General features: G+C 36.6%; 1 protein-coding gene across 1 annotated transcript; it reads left to right on the top strand.

Moving 5' to 3' along the window:
• Nucleotides 1–385: 385 nt before the first annotated feature.
• On the top strand, nucleotides 386–12,343 carry Vps28 (vacuolar protein sorting 28). Its single transcript, XM_053797742.2, has 7 exons — nucleotides 386–598; nucleotides 2,079–2,142; nucleotides 4,100–4,169; nucleotides 4,557–4,682; nucleotides 9,536–9,637; nucleotides 10,089–10,202; nucleotides 11,214–12,343. The coding sequence occupies exons 1-7, from the start codon at nucleotides 565–567 to the stop codon at nucleotides 11,364–11,366; spliced, it is 663 nt and encodes a 220-aa protein (XP_053653717.1). The 5' UTR covers nucleotides 386–564; the 3' UTR covers nucleotides 11,367–12,343.
• The last annotated feature ends 634 nt before the right edge of the window (nucleotides 12,344–12,977 follow it).

The raw sequence follows: 12,977 nt of genomic DNA on the forward strand, positions 1-12,977 counted from the left end.
TTTTTTGGGTTATCCTAGGTTCTCTACACATGCTGCTATGTATGATAATTCTATGTAACTGTATTTGTGTATACCTGAATAAACTTACTTACTTACTTACTTACTTACTAACAGTGACATGTTTCATTGGGGTTCAAAGGAAATAAGTCACATTGTCTGACTTATTCTGGGTTATCCTAAATTATTTACACTATGTATGATAATTGTTTTTATGTATACCAGTACTTAAATAAATTTAGTTGCATCTATGTCCATTTACGGGGCCAGAAGCTATGGATCGACCCCTGCAACCACACATAGGTGAGAAACTAATGTCTCCCCTGACTCCCGTGAACCCGGGTTCAATAAGGTGTAAACTTTGGTGACTCTTAACAATCTCAACAACAAAAAGAAGAGTCAGCTGTGCACCTGACATCTCTTATTTAAGTGTCTCCTACTTACAGCCACACACACTCTCTCTCTCCTACTTACACCTCACACTTGCTACAAAGAAGGAAAGTGTGTGGTGGTCCTACATATATAGAGGAAAGACATAACTAGCGTGAAGTCTGCCATTACACAGCAATGTTCGGTGCCTTGTCTTCCAACACTACTCAGGGTAATATTTATATACAAAAACTTTATTCATATAAAGTGGACCCCTTAAGGAAGGTTCCTTGATGCTGGTGAGGGGCTCTTGATCTAGGGTACTGGATCTGTGCTCCAGTTCCATGAATTAAGCCTAAATACCTTCCATCCCCCAATAGGCGCTGTATAATCCTACGGGTTTAGCGCTTCCCCTTGATTATAATAATTTGTATAAAGTGGAGCTGTATGACCCTTGTAGGTTTAGCACTTCTTTTTGATTATAATAATAATAATATAAAGTGGAGTATATTACACAGTTGAGGTGACTGACATATAGGTACTTTATAAAAAACCCCTTATTAGGTAAGTAAATTTATTTAGGTACTAAGGACCCCAGTAATAATAATAATATAACAATCATTATTTCTACAAGTACACGATACAACTTATACGGACCACGAGGTAAGATAAGTTTTTGTTCGGATTTTTAGCCCCGGAGGGTTAGCCACCCAGGATAACCCAAGAAAGTCAGTGCGTCATCGAGGACTGTCTTATTTCTATTGGGGTCCTTAATCTTGTCCCCCAAGATGTGACCCACACCAGTCAACTAACACCCACATACCTACTTGCTGCTAGGTGACCGGGACAACAGGTGTAAGGAGATGTATCCAATGTTTCCACCCTGCTGGGAATCAAACCTGGACCCTCAGTGTGTGAAGCGAGAGCTTTGCCAGCCAGGCCACAGGGCCCATGTAACTGACATCAGTGACATACTATATAGAAAGCCCCTGATTATGCAGAGTATTTTTGGCAACTTAGGGTAATTTTGTCCCCAGGATGTGACCCAAACCAGTCAGCTAACACCCAGGTACCAATTTATTGTTAGGTGAACAATGATCGCAGGTGTCTTAAGGAAACACGCCCTAACGAGACTGAGCTGCAGAGGTGCTTGTGGCTTGGTTGGTAGCTTCCTCAGCTTACACTGAGGTGACTCGTGAAATCGTAATGACACGATTGAAAACAAACCATACCATGGGCGGGATTTGAACCTGCGGTCAGAGACTCTCAAAACTCCAGACCGTCGCATTAGCCACTGGACCAGCTAGCCACAATAAGATTCGTTCAACTAGGTATATTTCTACACCATAGGAAGGTTAGCATAGGCACCACTGTGACCACAAATGCAAGTTTTTTACACTGAGGTGTTTGGGATCAGTCTTCAGTGCAGGTGAAATGTTGGGTATGTTCACCTAGCAGTAACTAGGTACCTGAATGCTAGCTGGTTGTTGTGAGTTGCAGCCTGGGGATGGCATTTCTAAGTTCCCAATGGAAATAAGACACAGTCCTTGATGTCCCACTGAATTTATTGTGTCATCCTGGATTATCTCTGGGTTAAAAATCCAAATAAAATCTTATCTTAATCATTGTGATTGAATTAGGAACAGCTGATATTTATGTTTAACATCTTTGTATATTATATTAGCCTTTACTGAAAGCTTTTTTTTTTTCAGATCATAATCGCCCTGAGCTTTATGAAGAGGTTAAGCTTTATACTAATGCTCGGGAAAGAGAAAAGTGAGTGTTTACTAGTAAATAATGTTCTTTTATTTGTTATATATATGTTATTTGGGCAGAAGCCAACAAATGGTAAATATAAAACACGTGGATAGAGTAAGCCCTTTATTTAAAGATATTTCATTTCACTCAACTGTTCAACTGCCTCCCAGAATACATAAGAGGGATTACCAATAGACCCCTGGCTGTCTTCAAGAAGGCGCTGGACAGGCACAGAAAGTCAGTATCTGATCAGCCGAGTTGTGGTTTGTACGTTGGTTAATGTGAGGCCAGCAGTAACAGCCTGATTGATCAGGCCCTGATCCACCACGAGGCCTGGTCATGGGCCAGGCCACGGGGGCATTGATCCCGAAACCCTCTCCAGGTATACACTCTCTGTGGAGCTTTATGAAATATGTACTGTACCTAATAAAGCTCCACCGAGAGTGAAATGTCAATAACTAGAAGGTTTACTCTGTTCATATGTCTTTTATGCTGTATGTTGTTTGATTATTTTGAATAAATATATCAGTGATCATTATTTGTATTTTTTAATGCTAGATTGGTGTGAGATTAGAACTTTTAAAGTACATGATGGAGAAAATTTATTTTTGAAATCACATAAAAGTAATAAAATACATTGATGGTTTTCCAATTTGTTTATTCTCTTTTCTGAAAAGCCCATGATGCTGCACTGCATTTTGGGCATATATTTTATATTTTTTGAAAGTTGATGTAAATAGTGCTCATTAGGTGTTCCCTTGAATGAAGTTCCTTGATGCTTATGAAGGGCTCTTGATCTGGGGAATTGGACTTGTGCTCCAATCTCTTGAATTGTCTGAATGCCCTCCATTCCCCTAAGCTCTGTATAACCCCTACTGGATAGTTCTTCCCAATTAATGTAATAATAATAATAATGTACATTAAGGGTGTCTAGAAAACAAAAAAAAAATATCAGGAAAACTAATGAAAAACTTAGATTAGATAATATAATGAACTTGAGCTGTGGTAAATTTGTAAAGTTAATTAAAGTGCTAGAATTTGTTAGTTCTCGGATTGATAAAATATTTTGTAAAGAAAAATTATCTTGAGATTAAGACATATAACTAGTTTGCTGTTGTAGATGCACTAGCACAAACACTGTGGAATAGAGGTAGATTAGTGCCTAATCCAGCATAGGCTGAATGGGCTCTGTTTTTGAAGCTTTTGTTGGGTTCTGGATATGTGGGCTGGTTTCATTTGTCTAGTTATAGATTCAGGAATTTATAATTTATCTAGGATCATTTGGTTAGAAATTTTCTTGTACCAATTGATTTTTATGTCATTGGGATTCTCCCCATTGTAGATTGGTATAACCCTTGCTCATTTTGTTATACATATGTTTCTGGGAATGTTTTGGCTTCCAGAGAATTCTTAATAAGTGTTGCTTAATAAGTGTTCTTAATAAGTGTCACCATGTAAGGTAATTTCAAGCATTTTTCTTCCTAGATTTGACTCTATGGTTTACTAAAGGCTACTGAGTAGATTTGAAGTTTCAACTGTAAAAGCATACCCTATTCTAAAATTATCTTCCCACCTTGTCTTGATTTTGTGAACTGGCACTAATGCACACCATCCTGACCATGACCTTAGATTTGCTCCTGTAGATACTCTCTTCCCAGTATATTAACAAATGGTTTGATCATCAAATGTAATGGCTAATGGCAGTGTCTGCCTCTTTATTTGCTCTGATCTTGCTCCATCTTCTGGCATTCAACTTGTTCCTTCTCACTTGCAACAATTATCCTGAATACACTGAAACATTTTCCAGTTATCATTTCTGATTTATAGGATTCTTGAAGTTCCTCCTAGCCATGGTATTATGACGTATTTTTTCAAATTAAGTTACATATTATACTGTAATAACATTATATATTATGACATTTTGTTAATAGATCATAAGTGAAGGATTGAATTATAATCTTAATTTTTTTTTCAGGTATGACAACCTTGCTGAGCTCTATGCTGTTATGAATACTCTACAATCTCTGGAGAAGATGTACATTAAGGTTGGTAACTATGGTACCTAGTGTTGTGTTGTAAGACAGGAAACTTAATGAAACATGTTTTAAACATCAGCTAGAAAAGTAATTGTTCCAACCTTAATGTATGATTATGTAGATAAATAACAAAAAGGCACAATACCGTGACTGGAACTATTCACAAATAACTCTTAATGGTCCAAGTCGGTCTGAAATGTCGTTGTAAGCCCCCTCTCCTCTCTGCAGGTTATTTATGTATGATTAATGTAGCTCTGTTGAGGCATTGAAAAAAGGCTATGTTTCACTTTACAGGCCCACCTGTATAGTAATTATATTTTTATTTTATTTCTTAGTCATTATTTTAATGTTAGCAGTAAAATATATTTTCTACAGTCTTTTGATGTTGGTTTTTAGGATGTGGTTCCACCCAAGGAGTACACAGCCTGGTGCAGCAAACTACTTGTTCAATATAAAGCTGCCTTTAAACTGGTACAGTGTGATGAATACCCTACAGTGGAAGCCTTTGTCAAAAAGTACAAGGTTAGTTTTCTAGCTAATTTACATAGAAAACTTTTTTTTATTCTGCTCTACAATTGTCTATAAGTTGTAAGCAATAGTGAGATTGTATCTTACCTCTATACCAACTCATCCTCTCATACTAATTCATCTTTCATGAGACTTGCAACAAATTTCTTGATTTACATTATTTGTTTGCTCATTTCTGGGTTTTTTTGTTTCTCTGATAAGTCTTTGGATTGTCCCACTTCCTATGTTTGTTGCAAGTCCTTTTTTTTTTTATATTTTCACAGCCCTCCAGACTTTCCCTTAAACTATTCTTTAATATTTCTTCATATACGTACCCTTTTTTGGACTAGACTGTTTAATTTCAATTCTGTAAATATTACAGAATTCTTGGTAAAAATTATTTATACTCTTTTTATGATTGTTAATCAGTTTGTCATTATTATTATTAATGATAATTTTATTAATATTTTTAGTCAAATACTGCTTTAAAGAATTGCATTTTTCTTTCTTATGATTTAGTCTTTATTAAGTCATGTTTCAGAGCATAAGTTATTTTCAGTAGAATGTGAATGCTCCTTCTTAATGGGTTTACATACATTTTATTGAATTTTTTTTCTTTCTAGCAAAGACCAGGTCAAGTATTATAATACAATGCAATTTTTATTTCTATATGCAGTACAAATAATGCAGTTTACATTTAATAAAGCATTGGTAGGCACAAAAGAAGGCCATTAATTCTGCACTGCATATTAGGCAAACTAATTATAAGGCTTAAATGTTACTTAAGAACTTGACATAGACTATTAAGTAGGACTTCATATGCAGTTAGTTAACTTCAGTAATAAGTACAATAAGAAAGGTTGCTGATGACAAATGGTTAATTACAAAAGAATTACATGTTATTTGAAACTGATTCCGTGATCTTCAGTTTTGTGGAGTGATTGAATAGAGATGGAGAAGATACAGCAAGTTGGGACAAGATGTTAATGGTATCAATAGTGAGAAACCAATGATTACTTTCAGCAAACACATGACAGTAAATTAATGGTAAGAAATATGGTGAAATACAGACCTTGTGGAAAAAATATTAATGTTAGATATAAAGGTGTAGAAAATGGATTAAAGCATTAAATACATAAGAGAAGCGTATAAAAAAAAATCACTGGGAAAAGTGGTACCTCTGATTTTTGCATAAAAAAATGAATTTGCTACACAGATAACCAACTCTGTAGGTAGTAGGTTGGTAGACAGCAACCACCCAGGGAAGTACTACCGTCCTGCCAGATGACTGTGAAACAAAAACCTGTAACTGTTTTGCATGATGGTAGGATTGCTGGTTTCTTTTTCTGTCTCATAAACACGCTAAGATAACAGGGATATCTTGCTACTCCTACTTACACTTTGGTCACACTTCACAGACACGCACATGCATATATATATATACATACATCTAGGTTTTTCTCCTTTTTCTAAATAGCTCTTGTTCTTTTTTATTTCTTCTATTGTCCATGGGGAAGTGGAAAAGAATCTTTCCTCCGTAAGCCATGCGTGTCGTATGAGGCGACTAAAATGCCGGGAGCAATGGGCTAGTAACCCCTTCTCCTGTATACAATTACTAAAAAAGAGAAGAAGAAAAACTTTATAAAACTGGGTTGCTTAAATGTGCGTGGATGTAGTGCGGATGACAAGAAACAGATGATTGCTGATGTTATGAATGAAAAGAAGTTGGATGTCCTGGCCCTAAGCGAAACAAAGCTGAAGGGGGTAGGAGAGTTTCAGTGGGGGGAAATAAATGGGATTAAATCTGGAGTATCTGAGAGAGTTAGAGCAAAGGAAGGGGTAGCAGTAATGTTAAATGATCAGTTATGGAAGGAGAAAAGAGAATATGAATGTGTAAATTCAAGAATTATGTGGATTAAAGTAAAGGTTGGATGCGAGAAGTGGGTCATAATAAGCGTGTATGCACCTGGAGAAGAGAGGAATGCAGAGGAGAGAGAGAGATTTTGGGAGATGTTAAGTGAATGTATAGGAGCCTTTGAACCAAGTGAGAGAGTAATTGTGGTAGGGGACTTGAATGCTAAAGTAGGAGAAACTTTTAGAGAGGGTGTGGTAGGTAAGTTTGGGGTGCCAGGTGTAAATGATAATGGGAGCCCTTTGATTGAACTTTGTATAGAAAGGGGTTTAGTTATAGGTAATACATATTTTAAGAAAAAGAGGATAAATAAGTATACACGATATGATGTAGGGCGAAATGACAGTAGTTTGTTGGATTATGTATTGGTAGATAAAAGACTGTTGAGTAGACTTCAGGATGTACATGTTTATAGAGGGGCCACAGATATATCAGATCACTTTCTAGTTGTAGCTACACTGAGAGTAAAAGGTAGATGGGATACAAGGAGAATAGAAGCATCAGGGAAGAGAGAGGTGAAGGTTCATAAACTAAAAGAGGAGGCAGTTAGGGTAAGATATAAACAGCTATTGGAGGATAGATGGGCTAATGAGAGCATAGGCAATGGGGTCGAAGAGGTATGGGGTAGGTTTAAAAATGTAGTGTTAGAGTGTTCAGCAGAAGTTTGTGGTTACAGGAAAGTGGGTGCAGGAGGGAAGAGGAGCGATTGGTGGAATGATGATGTAAAGAGAGTAGTAAGGGAGAAAAAGTTAGCATATGAGAAGTTTTTACAAAGTAGAAGTGATGCAAGGAGGGAAGAGTATATGGAGAAAAAGAGAGAAGTTAAGAGAGTGGTGAAGCAATGTAAAAAGAGAGCAAATGAGAGAGTGGGTGAGATGTTATCAACAAATTTTGTTGAAAATAAGAAAAAGTTTTGGAGTGAGATTAACAAGTTAAGAAAGCCTAGAGAACAAATGGATTTGTCAGTTAAAAATAGGAGAGGAGAGTTATTAAATGGAGAGTTAGAGGTATTGGGAAGATGGAAGGAATATTTTGAGGAATTGTTAAATGTTGATGAAGATAGGGAAGCTGTGATTTCGTGTATAGGGCAAGGAGGAATAACATCTTGTAGGAGTGAGGAAGAGCCAGTTGTGAGTGTGGGGGAAGTTCGTGAGGCAGTAGGTAAAATGAAAGGGGGTAAGGCAGCCGGGATTGATGGGATAAAGATAGAAATGTTAAAAGCAGGTGGGGATATAGTTTTGGAGTGGTTGGTGCAATTATTTAATAAATGTATGGAAGAGGGTAAGGTACCTAGGGATTGGCAGAGAGCATGCATAGTTCCTTTGTATAAAGGCAAAGGGGATAAAAGAGAGTGCAAAAATTATAGGGGGATAAGTCTGTTGAGTGTACCTGGTAAAGTGTATGGTAGAGTTATAATTGAAAGAATTAAGAGTAAGACGGAGAATAGGATAGCAGATGAACAAGGAGGCTTTAGGAAAGGTAGGGGGTGTGTGGACCAGGTGTTTACAGTGAAACATATAAGTGAACAGTATTTAGATAAGGCTAAAGAGGTCTTTGTGGCATTTATGGATTTGGAAAAGGCGTATGACAGGGTGGATAGGGGGGCAATGTGGCAGATGTTGCAAGTGTATGGTGTAGGAGGTAGGTTACTGAAAGCACTGAAGAGTTTTTACGAGGATAGTGAGGCTCAAGTTAGAGTATGTAGGAAAGAGGGAAATTTTTTCCCAGTAAAAGTAGGCCTTAGACAAGGATGTGTGATGTCACCGTGGTTGTTTAATATATTTATAGATGGGGTTGTAAGAGAAGTAAATGCGAGGGTCTTGGCAAGAGGCGTGGAGTTAAAAGATAAAGAATCACACACAAAGTGGGAGTTGTCACAGCTGCTCTTTGCTGATGACACTGTGCTCTTGGGAGATTCTGAAGAGAAGTTGCAGAGATTGGTGGATGAATTTGGTAGGGTGTGCAAAAGAAGAAAATTAAAGGTGAATACAAGAAAGAGTAAGGTTATGAGGATAACAAAAAGATTAGGTGATGAAAGATTGAATATCAGATTGGAGGGAGAGAGTATGGAGGAGGTGAACGTATTCAGATATTTGGGAGTGGACGTGTCAGCGGATGGGTCTATGAAAGATGAGGTGAATCATAGAATTGATGAGGGAAAAAGAGTGAGTGGTGCACTTAGGAGTCTGTGGAGACAAAGAACTTTGTCCTTGGAGGCAAAGAGGGGAATGTATGAGAGTATAGTTTTACCAACGCTCTTATATGGGTGTGAAGCGTGGGTGATGAATGTTGCAGCGAGGAGAAGGCTGGAGGCAGTGGAGATGTCATGTCTGAGGGCAATGTGTGGTGTGAATATAATGCAGAGAATTCGTAGTTTGGAAGTTAGGAGGAGGTGCGGGATTACCAAAACTGTTGTCCAGAGGGCTGAGGAAGGGTTGTTGAGGTGGTTCGGACATGTAGAGAGAATGGAGCGAAACAGAATGACTTCAAGAGTGTATCAGTCTGTAGTGGAAGGAAGGCGGGGTAGGGGTCGGCCTAGGAAGGGTTGGAGGGAGGGGGTAAAGGAGGTTTTGTGTGCGAGGGGCTTGGACTTCCAGCAGGCATGCGTGAGCGTGTTTGATAGGAGTGAATGGAGACAAATGGTTTTTAATACTTGACGTGCTGTTGGAGTGTGAGCAAAGTAACATTTATGAAGGGATTCAGGGAAACCGGCAGGCCGGACTTGAGTCCTGGAGATGGGAAGTACAGTGCCTGCACTCTGAAGGAGGGGTGTTAATGTTGCAGTTTAAAAACTGTAGTGTAAAGCACCCTTCTGGCAAGACAGTGATGGAGTGAATGATGGTGAAAGTTTTTCTTTTTCGGGCCACCCTGCCTTGGTGGGAATCGGCCGGTGTGATAATAAAAAAAAAAAATAATAACCAACTCTGTAATTTTTCATTTATGTTCACATTTTCAGCTTGATTGTCCAGCAGCTTTAGATCGTATACGTGAAGATCGTCCAATCACCATTAAGGATGACAAGGGCAATACCAGCAAGTGCATTGCTGATATAGTATCTGTAAGTAGCAAACTTTATTCTTGAAATCAGTAAGCTTTCTGGTACATTGTTTTTCTTTCACTCATACTGGTTTTAAGTCAAAATAAAATAAATAAATTTTAAAGTTTTTATAGTCTTGTATGTAATAAAAAATTGAACACTGCACACAGTATTGTATAAATTTCACACACATGTACAATAAGCTAAATATTAAAGCATAAAAATGGCTAAAATACTTAATACTGAAAGAATTAATAAAGAAAAAAATTATTGAAACAAGTAGCTCAAAATTACCGATAGTTGGAAATTCAGGTTAGATGACGGGAGATATGTAATAGGTTAATAAAAATCGTATCAGAATGGACAAGAAAATTCATTAGATAAATATATACTACATGTTTAAATTTTTTTTATATTAGTAGTTATATTACTCTAAATATAAGTTTGAAATTTAATCTTTTCTTTTGTTCAGTTGTTCATCACTGTCATGGACAAACTGAGGTTAGGTATCAATGCAAATGATGAACTGCAGCCAGACTTGAAGGACCTCCTAGAAAACATGACAAGACTGTCTGTGATACCACAAGTACGTTATCAAATTTGATAAGTGTTTAAAAAGATCACTATCAGAAAAGAGACAAGGCTCAAGATTTGAATTTCTGAGTTTCTTTGCTGGATTAATTTATTATTATTATTTCTCCATGGGAAGTGAAGAAGAATCCTTCCTCCATAAACTGTGTGTGTCGTAAGAGACAACTAAAATTCTGGGAGTAAGGGGCTGGTAGCCCATTCTCATGTATATCTTATTAAATGTAAAAAGAGGAAAAACTTTTGTTATTTTTTGGGTCACTCTGACTTGGTGGGAGACAGCTGGTGTTAAATTTTTTATTATTAGTAGTAGCAATATTCTTTTAACACACGGGACATTTCCTACTGAGGCAGGGTGACCTGAAAAGAAACAATTTCACCATCATTTACATTATCACTGTCTTGCCAGGGGCATACAAATAAGACAATGAAGATGCCCCTTCAAACAGCAGATACCTCTAACCCCTCCTTTAGAGTGTTGTTGCTGCTACTACTAATGATTATAGAGCTATTTTGTAGTTTAAGCAAAAATATTGAGGATAGACACTTGCAGAGGATCCTTTTAATACAGTGTTTTATTAAAATGAACCTTTGTTACCAGTGTCTTTGTTCTCATTTCTCAGCTGTTGTCATTGTTTACCTACAGATGTTGAGCTTTGCACACAGGAGGTAGGTTTTCAGTGTTCTCTTCTCATTTTGACTTTGTGTGGGCTCCTGGACAATTGCCCAAGTTAGCTTCACTTAAATCCAATTTTGTTTCTATCGTATTTGTCAAGGTACTGCTATATTTCATAAGACATAAATTTGGAATATTCATGAGATCAGGATTTTATCTGGAGAAACCTGGTGAAAAGTATCCAGTGAGACTTTACATAAAATTTTGTGTATGATGTTCAAACTAGACAAGACTGGGAGATTAATATATTAACTTTCTCATGTTTTGATTTCCTTATTATTTAATAATTTCTCTTTTATTTGTATATTATAAGCCTTGCTCACATCTCCACAGGATTTTGAAGGCCGAGCAAAAGTTAAGGAATGGATTGGGACTCTGGAAGGTATGACAGCAGATGAGACTTTGTCAGAAACTCAAGTTCGACAGATGATCTTTGATTTGGAATCGGCATACAATGCCTTTAATCGACTCCTGCAGCACACTTAAGTTTTTGTACATTCTTTCAAAAATTATCCTGGTTTCAGTTTTTTCATAATGTAGGAGATTCATATAGGCTATGTGCATTCATTGTTGTTCCTTGATACAAGGTTTTGTTTAATACAGTGTTTGAAATGCCTTATTTGCAATTACTGTACCTGTCTGTAGTTATAGTAGCTGAGTTATACTCATTGTCTCTCATCTGTGTTCTTTAGTTTGTCATGTAATTTTTAAAGGCCTCCAGTGGCTGTAGCACTTACTACATTCTCTTGTATCCCATTCCAGTGTTTTACCGTCAAAAATGGACATTATAAATGAGAAACTTAACCTAACTAAGACCATACTGGTAAAAGCATTCTAAATGTAAAATGGAAAACTACCCAATGTGGAAAATAGGAAAGAAAGATGGACAGTTAGCAATATCTGTGAAAGAAACTTCATGCTACAAAAACTTCTAAGTTTGTATATGCTATCAAATCTAGTGGTAGACACAGAAAACAGAAAGTCCTAATAGTCAGTGGATGTAGCCTGTCTAGCAACACGGCAGATAGAAAAGAATATAAACAGATGAATGAAGATTGCAAGGTATGCTAAAGGAACTATTAAGCAAGCGTGATAAGAAAAAAATAATTGTGATCAAAAGTTTTAATGATAAAGAAGTAGACTGGATAGCCCGTAAGTGGCGTATGGTAGGTATAAACCAATTTTAAAAGAAATTTTCCCCTGAAACTATGAACAAATTGCCAGTCACGACTATGTAGTATTTGCACAGTAAAGAAGCAACTGGAGTGGAGTAGAAACAGATCATTACTAGAGTCTAGGAGCCATCATCAGTAAGACTCGCCAGAAAATCACATAAATAAAATTATAAGAAAGATGGCATATGCATTGTTGGCAAACAAATGGTCTTCATGTTGATGGATAGAAAATTGCTAAAAGAACTGTTCACACTGTATATTAGACTAAAATTGGAATGGAATATGCACTGGTTGTGTCTTATCTGTGCCTTAATGAATGTGGATAATATAGAAAAAGTCCAAGGATCAACTACAAAATGGTTTGCCAAAACTAGAAAAAAGTTACAAAAAAAGGGCAAAATCTTTATAAGTGCCCTCATTGGCTGATAGAGAGAAAGGAGATATAATAGCCAATAACGTATAAAATCGTAAGTAAATGCATTCGAGAAAATACTTTAAGATTTCTTAGCATCATCAACAAGCTCAAGAGGCTACAGTTATAAGCTGAAAAAAAAGTGGTTTAGAAGGGATAATAAAATCTTTTCTCCTAAATGCTGGTAGAATAATAGAATAGAATTAAATTAGTGGTAAATGCTACAATCACTCGAAATTAAAAAAATATGTAATACATAGATTAAATGCTGATGATGAGATGCCATGCCCTTAGCTCTGCTCTTGTAGCTATACATAGGTATTCACACATGCTCTATACAGTGAGTTAAACAAGCCTCTAAAACACGTATTTTAAATTTTTATCTAATATTTTCATGTGAATTAACATGGTATGCAAATTTTTTATTTTGCCAAAAAAGTATCTTTGCAACAACCTTGCTAAAATTAATATAATTTAACATCAGTATTAATTTCATGATCAAACTCATTT

Source organism: Cherax quadricarinatus, chromosome 85 (genome assembly GCF_038502225.1).
Source record: "Cherax quadricarinatus isolate ZL_2023a chromosome 85, ASM3850222v1, whole genome shotgun sequence".
Taxonomy (NCBI): Eukaryota; Metazoa; Arthropoda; class Malacostraca; order Decapoda; family Parastacidae; genus Cherax; species Cherax quadricarinatus.

Coding starts and splice junctions, on each gene's coding strand:
- Vps28 (XM_053797742.2), top strand. CDS start 565: ATGTTCGGTGCCTTGTCTTCCAACACTACTCAGG. Junction 4,170..4,556: donor TGGAGAAGATGTACATTAAG/GTTGGTAACTAT, acceptor GTTGGTTTTTAG/GATGTGGTTCCACCCAAGGA. Junction 10,203..11,213: donor GACTGTCTGTGATACCACAA/GTACGTTATCAA, acceptor ACATCTCCACAG/GATTTTGAAGGCCGAGCAAA.